We start from the raw sequence: 22,189 nt of genomic DNA, 5'->3' as shown, positions 1-22,189 counted from the left end.
AATTATCTAGTTTGAAATTACAAACGTTTAAGAAAATGATAATCGGGTGCATGTTTGGATCGTAACCTGGGTATTTCATACGGGGCGTTTGTTAATTTGACGGTTTCCAGAGCCGAGGGCCAAAAATCTCTTATTCCAAGGCTGACATTGACCTAATTTATAGAACCCCTCCCTACCAACTTAAATTCGCTTTTAAAGATATACCCTTAAAGGAATTTTTTAATTTCAATTTTTCCCCTATCTTCAATATATCCATCTGCTAATATTAAGAAATTATTCAAGACTTTCAAGAAAATTTTGCAATGCCCTTAGAAAAATAGTGTTTTCACTAATATGCAAATCATAGAAGAAGTATGATATTTTTACAATAAGAAAGTTAAAGAGAGTAATAATTTGAAACACTTATGATATAGTGAACGGATTTAGAATTATGTGTATAGTTATTCATGTTTAATTCAATTCAATTGAAGGCAAAGAAGTAATATTCAATATTAAACCCAAGCATGCAGACCTTGAAATTTTCTGACGAAACCAAGCTTTTACTGTATCAGAATTATTTTAAATAAGCTTTAGTTAATTTAATAAATTCATACAACAGGTGTCTGTGTGTGTACGTATGAGGAGACTCGGAAATTAGTATCACGTTGTATTAGGCTGATAATAAATGGCCATTGTACTGCGTCACGTCAAACCTAGGCGGACCAATCAAAATTCATCATAACGGTACTTCGGTGGCAAAAAGCCCTTGATAATGAGATTATCTGGGTGTGGGGACTTAAAATCTTATTGGAAAAAATTTCATCCCTAACATTATAAGAAATATTCCCCATGGTGAAAAAAAATTTGGGAGGAGTATACTTGGGTTCCAGTATAAAAAGCTCCGATTGTCGGTGTTTAGAACCACAGCCACTTTCGTTACGAATCTCACAAGACAACTGACTTTGAGGTTTACAATCTCCCCTCCATTCTTCAACATGATCGCCATTGTAAGTTTACTATGGATTACTGAATTCAAGCCAGCAATCGGAAATTACAAGCAAATGGACTACTAATTTACGCGGTTTTTAATTTATTTTATCAGGCTCTTCTTCCATTGTTGGCCAGCGCCGCTTTTGCTGGAGTTCTCCACCACCCTACCCTCTTCGCTGCTCCAGCCGTCGGAGTTAAGAGCGTTGGAGTAGCCAGCCCAATCCTTCACCATGCCCCAGCCCTCTTTGCCGCCCCAGCTGTACGTTGAACATTCTTTCTTAATACCTTTTGAATATGATTGAAATATATTTGATATCATAAACTTGGCCTCTATGCGCCTGATCAAGAGCAGTTTAGACTGTTTAAGCTCGTGCTTTATTTTGAATTTTACTTTTTTAATTCAGGTCGGAGTCAAGAGCGTGTCTGTTGCCCAACCCGTAGCCGTTGCCCACCAAGCTACCGTCATCCAACACAGCGCCCCAGCTCTCTTTGCCGCTGCCCCAGCCGTCGTTGCCGCCAAGAGCGTTGTTGCTGCCCCACAACCCGCTGTTGTTGTTAAGGAAGAGCCAGTCGTTGTTAAGGCCGCCCCAGCTCCAGTTGTTGTCGCTGCCCCAGCTCCAGTCAAGGCTTTCTCTTACTCCTCCGCTGTTCGTCACACCGCCCCAGTCGTTGTCTCCGCTCCAGTCGTCGCTGCTCCAGTTGTTAAGAGCGTCGCCGTCGCTGCCCCAGTCGTCGCCCCAGTGGCTGTCAAGTCCGTTCATCAATCTACCGTCGTTCATCACGCCGCTGCCCCCATCGTCGTTGCCCACCCAGTAGCCCACACCGTCGTCGCCCACTCTGCCCCAGTCGCCCACACCGTCGTCGCTCACTCTGCCCCAGTCGCCACCGTTGGAGTCAAGAGCGTACACGCCGCCCCAGCCCTCCTCTCCGCCCCAGCTCTCTTCGCCGCCCCATCCGTCGGAATCAAGAGCGTTCACTCTGCCCCAGCTCTCTTCTCCGCCCCAATCTTGGCCGGCAAGAGCATCTACTAAATTAAACACCTCAATATTCCCTTGATGTACAGTTAACGTTATATTCAAAGAAAGCTTTTAAATGTTGTCACTTCGAAGGACAACCGGTTTTATTAAATTAGAATCAATGTCTTTCGTCGAGATGGCGTCACCATCTGTAAAAACTTTCGAAGCCAGTCATGAGTAAAATTTACTCTAAAAGAATTATCGTTTGTTGTATTATTTCAAATAACTTATTTGTAAGTCTAATTTGAAATGTTTCAAGTTGTTCCTTTTTTAACTGGTTGGGAAGAAAATAATTCAATTTTATCCAAAATAAAAGCTTTCAAACTTAACTTTTTGTGCTCAATTACTCTAATATTAAGTAATTAAAACTGTTAATTAAATTCTATCTTAGTACTTTAAATTAACAATTAGAATCACAGAAAACCGGTTTTCCACTGGGAAACTGGGAATTTTAGCTCGCTTCCAAACTGCACAACGAGTAGAATATTGTCTATATTTTTTAAACTAATTAGCTCTTCGTTAATTACGACATATCGCCAAATACAATTTTAAAATAAAATTAATTAGTATCAAATATTGAAGGTAGTAGAAATAGCCATAATTTTGTTAGATCAACTAATTAGACCAAGCTACCACCATGATACCTTTCAAAGTACTAAACCTGGCGCTAGTCACCTACCAAAACAAATAGTTCTATGACTATATGCTCCCAGTGAAAGACGATTTACTCTCCCTTTTCCCAAGGGTTAACAGTACACTTCAGAATGAATAAAATTTTGACAGAACAGTATATATATTTTTTTCTCTTCAAAAATATCCTTGACTACGAATTAAGATCTCAATTTTTGCCCTCTAAATTCAAAATAATTTGAGGAGGGAACTTAAGTGAAAAAAATATAAAACAATTTAAAATTCCATCATTTGAAACCTTGATATTAATTCAGTCGTGCTTCCTACGGCGACTTGCACTCTGAGAATAGGCCTAACCCTAAGTACCTTTAAATATCGCTACAAGCGATAACGCAAAGAAAGTAATTTACTATTATATACGCTTTGAATTGACTAAGACAAAATATATTACAATATTTGCGTAAAGACAAATTTATTAAAACAAATAACTTCAAAAAAAACTTGATACAACATATGGCTAAGATACAGCACGGATATTTAACTACAAATTAACTAAAACATGATATAATTAACACATAAACATTTCCAAAGCACGTAAATTATAAAAAAATCTAAATAATATTACGTGTCATCTAGAGATTTAGAAAAATGTAATTGGTCCCGCGTTACCTTGTCGAATAAAAGGAATTGGTCGAATGTTGCTATTGAACAACCGGTAAGGATGGTAAAAAGTAACCGGAAGTGCCAATTCGGGTATCGGTGGATTTCTCAACAATGTTGGGTAGGCAGGAGCCTGTAAACTAAGGCCACCCTTGAGTTGTTGCGGTTGGGCATCAGTTGATGGCTCTTCGATGCTATTCTCGTCAACAACCTGAGTACTTGGTGTTTGAACCGAATCTTCCTCTAAAGCGAGCTCCTTTATTTCAGTGGTGTTGGTACTCACGGTGACGGTTTCGTTAAGAGTCGTAGGGAGTCCTTGGGTGGTCGTTGATGGTACGAGTGTCGAGGTTGTCACAACTTCCGTCTCCGTAGCAGATTCGGTTTCATTCGTTATGTCCTGGGTCGTACTGACTTCCGGTTGTGCTTGAGTCTCTTCCGTGGGTATTTGAGCTTGGGATATTTCCTCCAATTCTTGGGGGGCTTCGTCGACTGATTCTGGTTCCACTTCAATAACTTCATGTACTCGTGCAGTGACGATGGGTCTTGAGACGGCGTATCCTTCCGGTTGAAAGCCATTCTCATCGGCGCGGTACCTCATCTCGCGTCTGTGTCCGAATGGATCGATGTAACTGTACTTGCCGATGACAGTCCCGTAAGTATCCCGAGCCTCTTCCCTCGTATGGTCTCCAACGTCTCCGGTTTTGAAGCTAAAATTGTACTCGTTTCCATCTAAGTTGAACTGATATTGGGCCGTAGTTACCCGGGTCCATATCGTTAGAAAAGCTACCAGTACGACTAGTACGGAGACGTTCATGATTGGGCGATTGTTTGGGTTAATTCTGGCGTCATTTTGGCGTCAAAATTCGCTTTTATACCAAGGGGGATGATGTGGTAACTCGATACCGGGTGAAACCTTGGAACCGGACATTCCGCAATTCCCGAACTTTCGACTTCAATTAGGGCCTGCGATGTTTTTCGCCCGCTTCGATGGAGTTATTGACACCCCATTGAAGATTCTCATTCTTCTTTTCAGAAAATCCTTAGCGTAGACCTGATTGTTTTGATGGAAAGGCAAAAATCATTTCAAGCGTCAGTGATCCGATTTTGTTGCCCAATAACGAAGGTATAGGATCACGTTTTCTCTCTGGAACGTTTTTCTACGTCGCGACATTTTTGATTCTTAAGAATTCGTTTCAATCAAACCACTCGTTAGGGGGTTTTGTTTAAAGAATTTTACCTTGGGTTAAGGTTAGGTCGGTACGAAGAGAAAGGGTTGAAATTCTTCAAGAAATTAAGGTTTCATGTTTATCAGAGTGTATTTGAGAATTATTTTGGCCTACGCTTGAAAATCCTTCTTTGCTTATTTATTAAGAGTTACGTTAAGTTTTAAATGAGGCTAATTTCTAAGCCTAATCCACGGGAAGCCAATAATTTTTGTCGGTAACTAATTCATCTCAAACGTAACGTATACTGTATAGACCTTGAAAAATATACACTACAAAAATTACTCAGTAAAATAATGTTTTGAGTGCCTTCGCCCGGCTATTTTACCCATAGGGTACATATCATTATAATATTCTACGTTTATAACTAATTAATTAAAATGCTTTAAAGATTTATGATTAGGTAAGAACAGATTTCTAAATCCATTAACTTTTAATCTAACGTAATTAAAGGAAAATGTTAGGTGCAATTTAATTTAGGACCGTCGCAATTCCATGGAAAGGTGACAGTTAGGGAAATGGGTCCTTAATTGTCAATAACTTTCAACGGGACACTTTTAATTAACAACCGAAACATGTTGATTATCTTATAAAACTTCGTTGTTTCAATCTTATTTCGGCATTAATCACCAAATCAAAGTTCATAGCGTCAACATACATAAGCAACATAGCAAGAAGTATGACACTTACACGTAAATACGATTTCAACCAACCTACTTGTTATACGTCACAAAACGTTTATAGAATCAAATCCTGGTAAGGCAGAGCGAATATGATAAAACCAAGAAGTAATATGGTTTTTCGTAAGTGATAAATTTTATTGAAAATGATCAACAAAATGGTCTAAAGTGACTGTCGAGTCATATGTGAAAAATTCTACTCTTCTTTGGCTAGTTCATACTTAAAGGGAACCATTTTTCTTTATAATAGATAAACTCGAGCTTTTTCTCTGGTAAATGTAGTCCCACGTAAGACTGCCCCATTTTAGGGAGAGTTTTAAATCCCCTAAATTTCTAAGGTGTAAAAAAATTCTAACTACGTAGTTGCATGTATGATTTACCAAGAATTAAAGGGTGTGCCCTCAACTCAACCCGCGTCAAAGTGACTATAAGGAGTCCTTGAAAATGTTTTAAATGCGTAAGAAAAATCATCCTCCAGAACAATTTTTTTATCTGCTGTTAAAATTTATTGATATCACTCAAGAGACAATTTTTTTTTTCAAAAATCACATACATGTGACATGTATAAAACATTCATACACGATTATACAAACGAAACATAAATCTAAAATTCTTCAAAAATCGAAGATACGAGATTGATTAATTAAAACAATCTAAAAGTAATTAATTCACCGGGATTGCATCCGTCTGTTTCCATGTTTTAAATTTAAACAATGGATCTAAAAACTTAAAAAAAAACACTGTAGGAGATCTGAGAATTTCTTATAATAAACATTTACAAAAACAAGTTGAAACAATTCCTAATATTGGTAATGGTAGCCGTATGACGCGTTGGGACCTTTGAAAACGTAATGATGGTAAACCGGTCTTCTTAGGGTAGGTTGATCCACAGATTGTACCCCGGCTGAAGCTGGTACAACGTTATCTAGAAGCGCATCAGCCTGAACTTTAACTTGGGGTTGATCTTGTTTCTCGGCAGGGACGTACTTAACGGAATCGGGTTGAATGTAAGTTAGAACTGTTGGTGGACGTTCCTTGTTAGAAGCTGCGTCACTGGAGCTGGAACCGTGGCCCTGAGCTACGGGTACTGCTTCAGACTGTGGCGAAACCTCGACGTTGTATGCCCAAGGATGGTTAGCACCCGAAACAGATTCTTGGGGTGCACCTGGAACTAGTGGGAAGTTCAGTTGAGGTGTGTAAGACCAGGCTAATGGCTTCTTTAAAGCGACCACGGATTCTTGAGGAGCTCCTTGGCCTTGCCCTGGAGCGGCTGGTACGGTATGGTGAATTTCAGTATGGTAACTTAAAGGCAATCCTTGAAAGTATTGAGCTACTGGCTGAACTTGGTGACCTTGACTACCATGGTTAACTTGATTTACTTGAGCGGGCTGATACCTAACAGCGGTAAGATGAGGCTGATGGTACTGAATTGGGCTTATTGGAGCAACTGGTACTTGTGGTGATGGTAAATTGGAATGATGATGATTATGTTGTGAAGATGGTTCTTCGGGTTTAGATACTGAATCCTGGTTAGGTTTGTCTTCTGGTTTAACAGCTACTTCACCTTGTGGTAAGTAGAAATAACTGGGCGTTCCGAAGTAATGGTGACTTGGTACGTAAACGTAGTACTTGGCAGCGCCCTTACCATCGACAACGGGTTTCTGAACTGGCTTATCATCACCACCTTGAGGAGCAACATGAAGTAAAGATGGCACGAATGGAGAACCCACGGTGTAAATGAAGGATAATGGTTGGCCGTGTCCTGGTTTGGCTGGAACTTCTTTGGCTGGGGTTTCGGGTTTGTCTTTAGAGATGCCATCATCCGATACATCAGCATTACTTAAATGAGGGGATTGTTCATTATCGTGAACCGCGTCCTCTCCAACTTTATCGGGTACACCCAATCGTCTGCGACCAAATGGAGTTGAAAGTGGTAAGGTGTTGAAGATATCTTGTTGACCGTAGAACTGCGGTACGCCGGCTTCTCGTTTGTAACTACCTTCGTCTAATGGGGCTTTTGTGACGTCTTTTTCCTCGGCTGGTTTCACTGTAGTAGTAGTTCCGGTAACGTCTTCCAGTTGAGGTTGAGCAGTGGTCGTTTCATCGTCATGTTTTTGAGCGTTAGGATCGATGTTCTTCTCATCATCGACAGTTGGTTCAACCAATGGTAATTGCGTTTTAGGCGCACCTGGTACACCCACATCTCCGCTGGCAACGAAACCTTGACGACCAGCCCGGTAATTAACCACGCGTACGTTACCATCCGGGTCTTCATAAGAGTAACTTCCTTCAACGCTACCATCGGCGTTTCTCACTTCCTGTCTGGAGTGACGACCTTCTTGGACTCCGGTATCATAGTTAAATTTGTAACTACCGTCTTGGTTGAATACCAAAGACTGTTCCACCGGGCTTCCCAAGGCGTATGTGGCCAAAATGATGTTTAAAATGATCTAAAATAAAGATCAATTTATTAAAATCATTATTGGATGCTTAGGGAAAAAATCTTAACTTAAACTAGAGACCAATTTTTAAATATTAGAGTTAAGCATAATACCCTGAAAGACTTATAAACGAAATTTTACTAAATTTAAACTTAATTAGAAGATACCTCGATCAAGGACAACTGTTATGTTGGCTTCGAAAATAAAGACTATTCACTTCGAAGTTCCAATTAAAACTATACAGCTTGTAAATTTAACCCTTGAACATAAATAGGCATCTATCATCAACGAATTCATTTAATTTAATAAATTTAATGAAACGTATAATCATTCTCCATTACCCACCTAAAACATAAACCCCTAAAGCAAAATCATTAAATCGGATCAGTGGGCGTATATTAATACCTCATATTAAAACACCCACGTTTAAAGAAAAAAAATCAAAGCATTAATTTCAAAATCTTCAAAAAATTTGATCCCAGTTTAACAGTTAATATTTAAAACAAGTATTTATCAAAGAAATATGATATGACTTACCAATTTCATTTTGACTCTTTGTGCGCGCTAGTGTTCCTGCAAACACTGTGTCCTATTTGAGAGTGGCCCGGTATTGGCCCCGAGATCCCTTTTATATATTGCGCCCCCAAAGAATCGGTCCAAGTGAAAGTGAAGCCAGAGTTGATCGAAACATCTCTAAGCTCATCGTCAGTTTTTAGAAGAAAAAAACCTTGTCTAAGAAAAGGGGGGTGGGCGAAAGGGATGAGCTAATATAATTTAGACGGAAACACCGCGGCTCCGATGGGGGGGGGGAAGAGAAAGATAGCATAAAAATATTCTAGAGTATTCCTCAGGTATTTTTCGAGAGGCCCAGGTAAGTAAGCATAGTGGAATATTTAACATCTCTCATTTGTGTTACGCACTTCAGTTTCCTCACCGTTGAGGTTTTCATCCCACCTGCCTACAATGTACCTGGATTCAAAATCTAGTAGCCAGTACCGGAAACACGTCATCATCTTAACGCAGTCTATGACGTTTCTTCTTAAATATACTCAATTCTAGCATGAATATTAGAGCTATTAATGCTACCTCTGCAGTTATAACTGTTTGAGATTCAATGCAAGATTTAGGTAGCTACTCATCCTTCTTTCAAACTCTTTGAAATCTTCAAAAACTTTGCAAAACCGAAATCATAGTTTAATAATGTCGTTAGACATGCGACACAACAATATTTGCTCATAGAACAAATATTCTTGAAGTAATAATGGAAATTCATAATGATATGCATTCCCTACAAGTACATCAACAGAACCATCCCCATCGTTAGATCATAACCCATTTCAATTGCCAGAACTATAAAGGGTTAGAAAACCGTACTCTATCATTAATGTTTGTGTAAGGTAACCTTGTTCTTGGTATAGATATATTTTATGTGTATTAAACCATGAATTTATAGTCAATTTCAGGGCTAAACACACCAAAGGCAAAACAGAGCGTAGCTTTACGTAACTTACATTCCCGTAAGAGAAAAAGCAACCCGTGATTAGTTAAGTTGGTAAAAAAAACTAAGGGCCTAGTACATACACGGCGGCAACTTTCCCAAGGTTAGGGTTCATGGTGGGACATTAAACAAGTTGAAAAAAGATTACGTAGTTTCAGTATCTACGTGTGTGTTAGCCTGTCTGAGAAAGCTAGTTTTAAATCCGCCCTCATGAACAAGTTCTGATTAGTTCTTGCCTTGGCATGTTAAAATTAGTATGTAGAAGATGAACCACCATGTTCAGGACCAGCCATTTGCTTTAACCAGTTACACTTCCACAAGAAACTTTGCTTTTCTTAACCGTTTCAATGTCGAGTAAGATTCAAATTATGGTCAGTACACTGCATACAAAAGAAAGCAATAAATCTCCTCGTTCCGAGTATGACATTTGACAAAATTCAACACATCTACTTAATTGTTAATAATTAAGACAAATTACACAGCTTCTTTTACAATTTGAGCTAGATGCTATAAAATCAAAACTGCCTTGGTGAAAAAATTTTTATACAACGATAGGCCCAAAGCCATCATTTTCATAATTTAATACTCCATGATTTCGTGTGTGTCCAAGCTCCGCAAAAACGGCTGAACCTTCCCAAAATCACTCAACAGCAACGCTACGTTCCTATAAGCTATGTTGCTTTTATGTAAAAACGCACGTAGATAAAAATTCGGGTTTTATTTAGCAGCTTCAAGAGCGCCTTTGAGGCTTCAAGCAACCAGGTTCGATTCGATTTTATTCAAGGACAAACACTTTTTCTTTCTTTCACCTCGCCCTTAACTTCTTAAGCCTGGTTCAGACATGGCTTATGAGCGAACCGGAGCAAACTGACATGGTTTTTGCCGTTCACTCGGAATAGCCTTTAAACTATTTTTAGGATCGAAGGGTCAGCTTGAAAAGAAAATAGCAAAACTCAGAAACTAATTGCTTTATATAACTGACCCTTTTAGGGACTAATTGCTCAACTCGCAGCGAAGTTTTATTGGTGAGGAAATGAGACATGAAAGGTACTATTCCCCTTGTTTCAATATGTCCGGCCACCAATGGCCCATGGAAAACGTACATGATTAAAGAGAGCTATAAAGATTAAACATAAACAACAGTGCAGAAATGAATGACAATAAAACGGCTCGGGCAAAGTATTATATCTTCTATCAATATTTTTAATTATCTTACCCCATGAAATGTTACGAAACTTCTTTAGAATCAGGGAGTTCTAGAAAAAGAGACTTAAGGTCTGGCAACCGTAATTCGTAGCTCCCGCAAAGATCAGTGCCATCAAATTTACTAATAATGTACTAATATGAACAAGCATACCAATACATAAAGTTTGAACTATTGCCGATCGATTGCACCCATTTTCAGACTTCTACGACGCATTCCTTTCAAGTAAAATTGGCTTTAGAAAAGCTAGATGAAAGCCTTAACTTGGAACATTCGGCAATAACAGTCAGTACTTTAAATTTTTATTAATTTTTTGTGACAGCTATTCGCTCGTGCATTCGCTTATTTATTCGAGACCTCCATTCGCCAGGTGTGAACCAGACTTAAAAAGCGAAAGTAAAAGAAGAGGCGAATTTAAGGGGTGAAATTTTACTTAAATCACTACTACTTTTCCAAGCTGAGCTTCTGTAACTTTGGGTATACTGCTAAGTTAGGCCTTCAAGGACCCAAAGTTGGAAATATATTTTTGATTATATTGCTTTTGAGAGTTAAGTGTGTTTGGGTGGTCTTACGCCAATTCAGACTACACCTTCATAATTAGGCGGAGGAGTTTGTTTTTGTGTGTAAATTACCAATGACGCTTAAAAATGCGTAAAATGCGAATTGAAAATCAGTAACTACTGGTTTTTGGTTTTTCATTCTAAACAGAAACCGTTAAATTCGTCGAAATAGTTTTTAAGTTGTTCAGATTTGGTAAAGAGTAAAAACTTGTACGAAAATTTGTAGTAACTTAAATTGGTTAATTAAATTTCGTTAAGTCGATACTTCATAAAATCTTGTAGGTCTTAACCCTAATTTTAAAATTAACTTGAAAGCCTTGTTATTTTTATCGTAGAAGTTCTAGTGAAATTAAATTAAATGTAAAGAAATTAAAATTGAAACCGTCTACTGCATACTACAATTTTAATTTATTCTTTAGGGACCATGCGTCAACTGCAGATTTCTTAGACTCTCTACAAGCGAATTTCCATATATACGCTTCTGAGAAAGTCGTAAATTTAAAATACATTGACAAACTTCAAAGTTAATATAAATCACTTTGTTAAATAGTCGGTGTATGATATATTCTTATGACGTTTTAGTTATTTTAAACGTGTGACTTAGTTTTTAATTGGTTATAAAACTGGGCGGACATTTTTTGAGCCATCCATACATGTCATCTCTTTAGCAAGCTTACATAGATAGTGGAAATATTTTTCTTGTTTTAAAAATAACCGTTACACCTCCCTTTGTCCTTCGAAGTAAAGTTACCTACTGTGGGAATTCTCATATCTGCCCCTGAACATCTATTTTAACATTTTTTAGGCAATACCCATCCTTAGTTAATTATACGTTTTCAGTTACGTTTAACGCGTGCGCTTTCCTAGCCCCACGCTTAATTTGAATCCACTGACTGACGCAGGTAACGCTGTTATTTCTAATTGTAATCTCACTTCTTGCAGCACACCTACTGAGAAAAAAAAATATATTTTACCGTAATAAATTTTTCACAATTTAAAAATAATGACATCTAAAATATTCTTTAAATTTTTTTAATTAGTTAAGAATAATTCGGTTTTAATTTATTTTTTTTTGTTATAGGCAATTAATATTAAGAGTAACGTGCATGGTAGGGTAAACTAAATTTTAATGAGCTTTGATGATGGTACGAGATAATTGTTTAAAGTGGTAGTCGCTTAGGCTAGCTGATGAAGATTTCATATGGAACACTTAATAGGAACTAATATGGTTCTACTTGAAAATTTTTCCAAACTTCCTCTCAGGATGGATCCTCGAAAATTAGATAATTTGTGACAACAAATCATTGTTATTTGCCAAAAATTAGGAACATGAACCATTTCTTCTAATTTAGCAAGAGCTATAATGGCTAAAATATCCTTACTTAAACCATTTGATTAAATTTTGGAGACTTAATAGCTATTCAATTGATCAAAGCCGAGGCCAAATTCAATTAATACTGATCAAAGTTAGACCAAACTTAAGTAATATTCGATCAAAGTTTGATCAAAAAGGTAATAATATTTAATCAAATTAAATATGATTGCAACAAATAAAGCTACGAGATTCAGTATAAATAATAAATGGAAAATGGTAAAAAGTTTGCTGAATGTAATCATAATTAATGACAATACAATAATGACACCACAACGACAAACTGCAATATATGAACATTCGATGGTCAACAACTAGTTAAAGTAACGTGTGAACAAAAGCAATAAATAGTATCATGAAAACATTCCCTTAAACCTTTCCTACAAACTTCAGCAACATAAGAAAGTGATGAGTGAGATGATTTCACAAATAAGCAAGATGTCACTTCCCTATTGAATCGATTGGCTCCTAATAGCTAGTCCACTCTCAAAAATTAAACTGTTAACCTTGCAGCGTTCCCGACGTAGTGTTGCGATGGAATCATTCACGACTATCCCTTAAGAAAAGCTTAGACTCGATAATGCTTTATAGTTTTTGGAAATATTTATGTACATACATTTTTTTCTTCAATAATTTGAGATTGAAAAAAGAGATTCCACGAGGGGTTTAACATCATTAAATTAAGAAGTTATCTATTTTTTTTTCTCTTAGCGGTGCCTGCTCTAATGTTATGGAATATATTAGATATGGTTCATTATTTATATTCTAGGGTTTTCATAAATTGGAATCCAGGTATTATAAAAACGACTAGCCTAATTGAAATTTTACATTATCTTCGTAGAAGAATCAACGCGATGCATTAAACACGAGAATTTTATAAATTTATGTAAATTATTGCGTGGGTATGATTAATTTAACTATTAACAATGAAAAATTCAAGGTTTGTGAATTTAAGCATCGAAATTTCAAGCTTGAAAATTGAAATTTATAAATTGGAATTAAGTATACCGACTTTTTGCGGAAAATCCGTAAAACATGAGTAAAACAAACGTGATAATGGTATCGCAAATTGAAGAAAGTTTGCGAAATTTACGGAAAGGTGCAAGTAGGAATGCATACAGCTATTGGAATCATTGTGTAGCCATTTTCTCATCGTATCTACTCGGATTTTGTGGAGACGTCAGAACTATGAGATGTGAAGGCTAGTACTCAAGCCTGGCTAACAAAACCGGCGCAGAAATTATCATAGGACTATAATTCCAATTAGCTGTATGCATTCCTGGTAAAATATGCTTCAACTTTGGAGATTTTCAATTTTCATTTTGAAATTAAGCCTAACTAAAATTTGAGTTAAATTTAAATGTGTTGTCGAACACGTTTTTTCTGTTAGTTTATATCTCTCTAATTAAAGAGTCTTATCTTGTCAATGGCTCTAAAAGTTAAATAGTATAAAATACAGTTTAGTATGAAATCCTAATCGAAGTGTCCGAACCGAATTTAAAAGTTGATTTGTATCTAACAAAATTTAGAAAAAAGGTTTTGCTTTATAAATAATTGTGGTAAATGTATGGATTTAAACTTTAAAAACTGAAATAATCCTTTTAAAATATTAACTTGAAATATCGATAAAGTTGTAAAGACCGCTGAGACTTGGAAGCATAATTATATCGATAAATTAAGCTAAACAACCGATAACGTTTTGCCTATATTAAATGCAGCTCATAGAGGTTATACCATATATATATAAAAGATATTTTTCATAAGTATGACGCCTCCTATACTTCGTAATGCTAGAGACTTACAGCTCGAGCTAGTTCGAGAACGACAAACGAGAATTGCCTACACACGGTTAATTTTGCAGCACTTCCATCTTCCTATTTAGCCTGCATTACTAAGCCTTTGACAGCGCCACACTCACCAGGCGTCGTTTCTACGAGAATCTATGACCTACGTCACTTCATGACAAGCTCCAGTTTGTAACCACTGACAAACTTATGGAACATATCTTATGAATTAATGGTTATACAAATATTTTGTATAACCTTAGTTTTGACATATTCCAGACCGTGGGTAATTTTTCTTTTCCATATTAAGCATTTCCTACTAGCTTCCTCCAACTGTTATTTAGAAATTCGCCGCAAAGAATTTCCGGATATCGTAAGAAAGTTCAGTCGAAAAGAGGTGCCCCTTCAGATGAAAGTGTTGTTTATATTATTCTAATTTTGCTAATGTCTCTTAGTCACTGAAACCAATTAAATATACAGGTGAATAAGCAATTAACGTTCACTGTTTATTCTTTAGGTATAAACGTACAGCCAATATATGACACGCAAAAATAAGCAGTATGTGTTACAGAAATATCACAATTAATTCAAAAAGAAACGTTTCTAAAACGTTTTCTATAAGAAATTTTATGAATAAGTGCTCAGAATCACGTAAAAATAATTAATCACTTAATTACATATGCAGATTTAAATAATATTAATTTATATTTATAAGATATGTTCCATGAGTATGACACTACCTATACATTGTAATGCTAGAGACTTACTGGGAGCTAGTTCGAGAACGACAATCGAGAATTGACTACACTTTAATTGTAGTCCATCTTCCAATTTAGTCTTCATTACTAAGCCTTTGACAGCACCTCACCAGGCGTCGCTTTACGAGAATCTGACCTACGTCACTTCATGACAAGCTCTCAGTAACTTATGGAACATACCTTATGAACTTACGATTTAACCAATAACAATTAGAAAAATTAACAAGTGATTACTGAAAACATATAGTCAATGTCCATAAAGTGGTTTAATGTCTCTGGGCGATATTAGTAAGGACTCGAGTCTCTTTCGTGTCTCGCTAATGCCCCTTCAGAATCGTAGAGGATTCCCAATTGTCCAGCTTCACTCATTTGAAAAAAGGGTTCGAAACTGGCAAATCTGAACGTACCATGACGCGTCCCTGAAGGTTTAGGTTCAGCAGCTACCGCCAAATGGTCCGGAAGTGGGATGGGTTGGGCGGGAATTCCTTGAACGTACTTGACCGAGATGGCCGTAGTCGCGTCCATGACGTCAACCTCTCTTTGACGTAAAGTTGTTGATGCCTCGGAAGAAGGAGATACCTCCGGAAGAGGAGATGAAACTTCATCTTTCGGACTGGATAATTTCTCATCTTGGTTACTGGGCACCACTTCCGGTTGAAGCTCGGGTTGAATTTGTGGTTCAGGTTCAGCTACTTCCGATTCCGGTTTATTTAAATCTTTAGAGTCATCGCTTCTGCCATACGTCGGTGCAAGAACCTTGGCTTCTTCAACTACAGGTTGTTCGTTCTTAGAATCTGCTTCTTTAATTGGTTCCAAACTTGACGATGGTTCAGAACTTGGATCAATATCGCTGGATTGCGAACTTGAAAGGTCCAAAGTTTCTTGGGTAACCGAGGACGTTTCTTCTAACTTGGGTAATTGGGATGTGGCTTCTGAGACAATTGTTGGGTGAGTTGGAGCTCCAATTACGTTTTGAATGAATAGGATGGTGAACGTAGCGAAGAGTAGATAAATGCACGAACCCTATATAATATAACCGTGGAAAACATCATGTTTTATTCTAAAGGTTTGTGGGACAGACTCAATAGCGAAGCCTAGTCTAAAAAGGCGCCCGAGTGACTCATTTACCCGCCTTTAGATACAAATTACAAGTTGGAAAAAACAAACAGCCATAAACCAAATCAAGACGCAAGGTTTAAACACCCTAGGACCTAAATAATCGTTTCTAATTTTGCACTACACTGCCCCAAAGTACAGTGTTTTTACAATGAAATTCATGTTTTGGACAATTAAGAAACGTTACTAAGTTTCGTTAAACCATTCACAGTGGAATTACAAACATCTCTGAAACCCTTTAGAAAATTTCCAAAACACAAATATCCTCGACATGCATGTGAAAATGAAAACGCGAAACTCAACACCCAACAGAAAATATTTAAAATCCGCTAAACAGAAAGGGTTAAAAAAGAATTTTCCCAAATTTGAAAAATTGTAGTACAATACTGAAAACGCACCATTTTGGCCCTTGAATGTTTGAACGTTTGTTTCCTGCTATCCTGCTAGCTATTCAGTCCGATCTCTAGCTAACTTTTGACATCCGCTTATGCCGGCACTCTTATTTTAAACTTATTCACTTTTTTACCCAATCTCTATACCTACATATAAGCAGCAATAAAAACTAAAAAAGATGCTTAAAAAAATTCCTAAATCCAGATGAGCATGTCGGGACGGAAATGGCAAACGAGTTCGGGATGATACAAAAATTTCCTCCGGGCTTCTTTAATATAAAACTAAACTCAAACTAACTTTAAAGTATTACCTAAGGCTAGTAGACCATTTTAATTATTCTTTCTCACTCCCAAGTAACGTTGACTTAAAGTATATTAACTTTTTTACGTGATGGGTAGCCAAGCCATCATCCTACGAAAGGTGAACGAAAGTTAGAAAAGACCAGTTTTGGTTGGCCATCCATCCAACGCGACAAGTCTTCAAAAATCGTCTGTTAACCATTGAGTGGTCCTCTTATGGAATATAATTTAGGGTGGACCCCAGTTTGAACATACGTGGGATGGGTTGAGTTAAAGATAGTCGAATGTTACCCCGGTCCAACTTAAAAATAAAAATATTAAAAAAAGGAAAATATTTTATCTCTCTATACGCACTTTCTCTCGTAGGTAATGAACTCTATTGAACTTTCTCTCTATTTGCCAAAGGCTGTTTTTATAATGGAAGTAATGAAGATAAAGGCGGGGAAGGAGATAAATTAACGAATGTTCAAGGTGATTCTGGCATTTAAGTGATAGTAGGGTTTTATTTATATTACAATAAGGTAGGTTTTCGTAGTTTAAAATGTACTTGGAATTGTGAAAATAAAATTAAGAATAATTAGTTAAGATTTTGTTATTTTAAAATCGATCATATTTTGAAAAATGAAAATAAAATAGGCCTACAACTAAACCCCCGACGTTTGACTGGCGGTGACGTCATAACGGTGTCGTCTTTTGATGGAAACGATATGTCACCAAAGAGTACTTAAAACAGATTTCTCAATTAAGACATATAATACTTTTGCATCAGACAATTTGATTGGATAAAAATTTCTATTAGAAATTCAATGATCGACTTATAGGCTACTATCCCTTTAACTACAGCCTTTAGGCAGTATTGGTTCCAATTATATAGACAAAGTTTCATGGGAATAAATACAGAAGTCAAATACTCGAATTCTGAATTGTCTAAATGGGTTTTGAAAGGAAATGATATGTAATTAACAGGGTCCGCATAAGCCACAAAAAACAATATATTATTAAGTAAAATATGCATATTTATACAGGGTGTTTCTGAAAGGTCTATCAGAAATTAAGGGGGATGTTCTTTGCGCGATTTAGACTTGAAAATGTTCGAAGTAATGATTGGAGTGTTTTAAGGATGTTTCTTAATTAAAGGATCAGTAAAATACTCCAATCTTAACTTGAAAACAGTGACCCGGACGGCAAAGTATCATAGATGTTGCATTTTCTATTCGAAATAGCACAAAGAACATCTCCCTGAATTTCTGATGGACCTTTAGAAGCACCCTGTACATATAGATCGCTTATAAATGGCGTATTATAGCGACCCATGTAGTGCAAAGAAGGAACAATGACTTCCAAAAGAGTGACTAATTCATGTTGTTATAGAATTGGTTAGATATTCATTGTCTTTACATACTTAAGTAGACAACGGATATGATGAACGGTTTCCTGTACTGTTATATTCAATTAATTATACAGTTAGCTTTGTTTCAGTACTATAAAGACGAAGCACTTGCCTTTAGAATTATTTTGGTTATGGGCAGTCTTTTCCTTTAATTACTAAAATAAAAACCCAAAAATTATTACTAAAAATCATGGTTTTAATTTCACACGTGGTAATAATAAAAAAAACCTTGAAGATGTATTTCACCTCGTTAGGAAAAAGGAGTAAAATATGTTTTCGGAATCCTTTATGTTTCCTAATTTCCATGAAATTAATTTTGTCAAAAGCAATTTGTCTTAAGATTTCGTGTTGTCATTATTTAGAAGCTCAAAGCGTAATTGTGTTAAAGGCCGACTTCCAGCGAAAAGGCTTCTAGCGAACTGAAAACAGAGCATCAAGACTACCGTGCAGATTTCGAATCCCCGCTGGGGTAAAAGATGATATCTAGGTTACTTGTGAAAAGGTGCAAATTTGCCACATTTCTAGCTTTATCTAACTTAGGTCCGGAGTTAATCCCCGCCTCTAAATTACAACCAGCATCTCATTGGTTCTTGAAAACTCGCGACAGCGCAACGCGAATGACTAAAATTACTGACGACTGAGGAGAGGCGAAATAGCCCGCCTCCTTTCACGTTCCCCCTTGTATTTTGAAAGGGGGACTGGGACTATGGCGCGCGAATACTTGGGCATCTTTTACCTTCTCACTAGTAAACTAGATATTCCTTCTTGGTTCAAGCTAACTGAAAGCCGTGCAATGTAGTTCTACCGAACTGAAGAAGTGAAGATACACAATAGAGAATCTCCTTCAGAGGAAAGCAAAAATTCGGCAGGAAATAAATTTAAAAGGATTTCTTTTGTTCATCTTCAGTTGGCTATAACCACATTGCACGGCTTTCAGTTAGCTGGAACTCTTCCAACGTTTTCCCCAGCGGAGATTCGAAAATCAGCACGGTCGCTCAGTCCATTGTTAGTCTCGTTGCTCGGTTTTTTAGTTCGCTAGAACCCTTTTCGCTGGAAGTCGGCCTTTAAGCATTAGATTCTTCAAAAGATAGAAAACATACTTCTTGGAAGGAAAAGTTCATATAACCCTCGTTTTTGATTTCACAAGATAAATTAAGGATGAAATGAGAGAAACGAAGCAGGGACAAACTTATATATTAGACAATGACCTAAAAAATAAATTTCTTTTCTCGGCATTATGGTTTGTATTATATTTCAAATTATTTTTATTAATAATAAAATTAGCAAATTTATCTCAAACAAACTTTTTCTTTTTAGTTCTGGGTTCATCTATCTGGTATGGGCGTAGGATATGTTTTTCAGTAGCCCAAAATAATTTAAACCGTGGGCTAACTTTCTTTTTACATACAGAGTATATAAGGATCTCATAGCTGTGACTAAGAATTACGAGTAGATTACTACGTAACTTAAGAATACTGAAAACCACCCATACACTTTTGCGGTGCCCAAGTCGTCGTTACAAATTGAACTTTCAAATTTCACCAGTAGGCGTTTTTTTTTTGGAATTGAAAATTTCAAGATCAGTTTCGACTTTGTGGTTTTTTTTTACCTTAAATATAAAACTTTCGTTTAAAAATATTGTTTTCTGTCAGGCTGTATTCGCCCTTGCATTTCTGTAAGTGTTTTGAACAACTATGTTGAAAGGCTGAGATTATTCAAATTATTGTATCTCAAGCCCTTAAATTGTGAAATATCTTATAATCAAATCAGGTATAGATTTAATTTTAAAAGTAGGAATGGAGAACGGTTAGTATTGAGTTCAGTCCGACTCATAGCCCAGTATAGAGCTCCTCCGTCCAACACGTAACGAAAAGTTTAAATTATCTTATTGGCTCACTTAAAATACGTTTTGATGACGTTGCTGACGGGGACGGCGAAAAATACATAATTCCTTTTCACCTCTGTCGCTATGACCTGCCTCTTCTTTCATACCCCTTCCCCGTCCCGTGGAAGGGGGTCCGGGACTTTGACGCGCGCCCAGATTACTCTGTTCTCCATTCCTACTTCTAAAATTAAATCTATCAGTGACGAAACTAGAGTCAACGTTTGTTAAATATCTGTACCATTTATAATTTATTATTTTTTTCTTATTAATGCGGAAACCTTAAGAATTGTTCAGAACTTCAGATGGTCGAACGTTTCAGCTCAAACTCATCATGGAGCTGTTACGTTACCAGAAATTTGATCAAATTTAAATCTGTTTGCAACTTCGCTAATATGAGAAATAAACAATAGGCTTCATGTTGTTTTTAACGTATAAGGGTGTTTTTTTTTCTTTATAATTTAGATATCTTAACGGATTCCAATATCTAATTTATTTAGGTTACCTTATCAATCAGATGGAATAGAGCTAAAAGCAAGTGGAAATTAAGGGATTCATGATCTATTGGCTATAGTGCAACGTACATACCTTTAAGCCTGAGTGGGGGTTTCTAAGGGACTTTGGGAAAGAGAAAGTCCATTTAAAGTTGAAAGACCTTAAAGAAATACTAAAATGCTTCAACGAGCACTTATACGATAATATTTATAACTTATATGTAAACAAATCATTCAAGCATTATTTTATTAGCCCTTTTCAAAAGGGTGGCTTCCTGGGCAGAGCTTTACGATCTTTTTTCAAGTGTTATGATAATGCTGTTCAATGCATTAGTTTATTATTAGCAGAAGTGAAATGAGACTAGAAGTGAAGGGCTCTAGCATTGGTAGTAGATCCTGGCACTAGTGAACAAATTTGAGGATTTTATGCCGCTTCCATCGCACCTATATACACTAAAGAGAAAAAAATTGGTCGAGTTTCAAAAACATTTCCTACCCCCTTCCCCTCAACCTAAAGCCGCGGAACACGGTCGCGGCTCCTTGAATCTAGTTCGGCCGTCTACCACCGCGAGCGTCTCACGTTTTGGAGGGGAAATTCCGAAACCGCTACTAGAGGGCCAACCGTTCGTGTGTTATCAAGAATATTCACTTTCGCCAAGTGAAGAATTTGGTTAACTCAGTACTTCTAGTCTCATCTCACTTTTGTTATTAGGCTACATTACCAGGGCTGCTTTTGCCATAGTTAAGTATCTCTTTAATAAAAAGACCTTGAATTTATTTAACGAATTAAATTTGAAATAACATAAAAAATATGAATATTATTATTTAAATAATTGTATCTTGTAAGCGTACTAAAATTTCTTAATATAGTCTAATGATGTTGAAGTCTGAGAGAAAATTATTTAGCGAATCCTTTTTTTCACCTAATTCTTTCAATGAAGCGAAAACCAATCCAGCCACCTTTAGAATTCATAAACTATTTTTTCGTCTACGAGAATTAACATTATAGACTAACACCACGTAGCTTTAATTTAATTGCATTTCACCATTGATATTGTATCAACTAATTTATATTCAATCCGTCTCCAAATTAACCAAGTACATAGAAAAACTGAAAAAAAAGTGAACAGGAGCTTTTTGAAGTTTCTGGGCCTCAAAATTAAGCAAAGCGAGAATTTCCGGTGATGTAATAAATTCAAGATTTATTTGGAGTCATATACCCGCTGATTTTAAGACATTCCTGAGACTGTTTTTTTTAATTTTAACCTTACCGTGTCTAAGACACAAACACCTACCGGTAATGTTACAATAAACGCCCAATTTACCCTTGGCATACTAATATTTTAAAAGATTCTTCGTCACAATACGACTCGAATTGTAGGTAGGTTTTAATAAACTAAAGGTTATTTGGGCTTTACCCATCTTTTCTGTTTATTAAATTAATATTTGAATAACTCTAAATTATACCTTACGTTATACGTTTGTCTCGTATAGTTACTTGTAAAAGTAATGGTTATGGTATTTAAATTTTACAATTAAGTGTCGTATTTGCATAAATTCTTCCATATTTTTACTAATATTTATGGCTATGAAATCACAGCAGCTTTTCCTCTAATTAGCTATGATTTATTACCTACTTCGTATGTTTTATAGTCTTTGAGCATCTGCAAGGATAAGATTCTTTACAGAAAAACAGGTTATATAATGGCCATATTGGGCGCAAATGGAATACAAATTTCATTTGTGGATGTTAAAAAGGGTATAGTAGCATTTAAATAGATCAATAATTTGGGATTTAACCATTTTTATTTCGGTTATTT

At 36.5% G+C, this 22,189-nt stretch overlaps 4 protein-coding genes across 5 annotated transcripts; 1 reads left to right on the top strand and 3 right to left on the bottom strand.

Annotated features, from left to right (window-relative positions):
- Positions 1-855: 855 nt before the first annotated feature.
- LOC149710167 (uncharacterized) lies at positions 856-2,062 on the top strand. Its single transcript, XM_089856001.1, has 3 exons — positions 856-986; positions 1,082-1,228; positions 1,374-2,062. The coding sequence occupies exons 1-3, from the start codon at positions 975-977 to the stop codon at positions 1,998-2,000; spliced, it is 786 nt and encodes a 261-aa protein (XP_089712127.1). The 5' UTR covers positions 856-974; the 3' UTR covers positions 2,001-2,062.
- Positions 2,063-3,255: 1,193 nt separating this feature from the next.
- LOC149710166 (uncharacterized) lies at positions 3,256-4,406 on the bottom strand. The gene has a single exon (XM_089860765.1). The coding sequence runs from the start codon at positions 4,087-4,089 to the stop codon at positions 3,256-3,258; it is 834 nt and encodes a 277-aa protein (XP_089716891.1). The 5' UTR covers positions 4,090-4,406.
- Positions 4,407-5,658: 1,252 nt separating this feature from the next.
- LOC149710165 (uncharacterized) lies at positions 5,659-8,300 on the bottom strand. The gene is made up of 2 exons (XM_089859730.1): positions 8,157-8,300; positions 5,659-7,628 (listed from the first exon to the last, which is right to left on the bottom strand). Exons 1-2 carry the CDS (start codon positions 8,163-8,165, stop codon positions 5,979-5,981), a joined length of 1,659 nt encoding a protein of 552 aa, XP_089715856.1. The 5' UTR covers positions 8,166-8,300; the 3' UTR covers positions 5,659-5,978.
- Positions 8,301-14,522: 6,222 nt separating this feature from the next.
- On the bottom strand, positions 14,523-22,186 carry LOC149710164 (uncharacterized). 2 transcript variants are annotated; one of them, XM_089859732.1, is made up of 2 exons: positions 22,007-22,186; positions 14,523-15,818 (listed from the first exon to the last, which is right to left on the bottom strand). In XM_089859732.1, exons 1-2 carry the CDS (start codon positions 22,031-22,033, stop codon positions 15,081-15,083), a joined length of 765 nt encoding a protein of 254 aa, XP_089715858.1. In that variant the 5' UTR covers positions 22,034-22,186; the 3' UTR covers positions 14,523-15,080. The 2 variants fall into 2 exon arrangements, with proteins under 2 accessions (XP_089715858.1, XP_089715859.1); XM_089859733.1 differs by lacking the exon at positions 22,007-22,186 and adding an exon at positions 16,310-16,507.
- Positions 22,187-22,189: the final 3 nt, after the last annotated feature.

Source organism: Phalangium opilio, unplaced genomic scaffold, assembly GCF_054372755.1.
Source record: "Phalangium opilio isolate 3A_F unplaced genomic scaffold, DU_Popi_V2 ptg000011l_1, whole genome shotgun sequence".
Classification (NCBI taxonomy): domain Eukaryota; kingdom Metazoa; phylum Arthropoda; class Arachnida; order Opiliones; family Phalangiidae; genus Phalangium; species Phalangium opilio.
The sequence above is the reverse complement of the archived record's forward strand: the minus strand, read 5'-3'. Positions and strand labels throughout refer to the sequence as shown.

What these genes read in the sequence shown, in the direction of transcription:
- LOC149710167 (XM_089856001.1), top strand. An exon ending in CCCTCTTTGCCGCCCCAGCT is followed by an intron (nt 1,229 to 1,373) that starts GTACGTTGAACA and finishes TTTTTAATTCAG; the next exon opens with GTCGGAGTCAAGAGCGTGTC.
- LOC149710166 (XM_089860765.1), bottom strand. Translation starts at nt 4,089, where the DNA reads ATGAACGTCTCCGTACTAGTCGTACTGGTAGCTTTTCTAACGATATGG.
- LOC149710164 (XM_089859732.1), bottom strand. Translation starts at nt 22,033, where the DNA reads ATGCTCAAAGACTATAAAACATACGAA. An exon ending in AAGACTATAAAACATACGAA is followed by an intron (nt 15,819 to 22,006) that starts GTAGGTAATAAA and finishes TATATTATATAG; the next exon opens with GGTTCGTGCATTTATCTACT.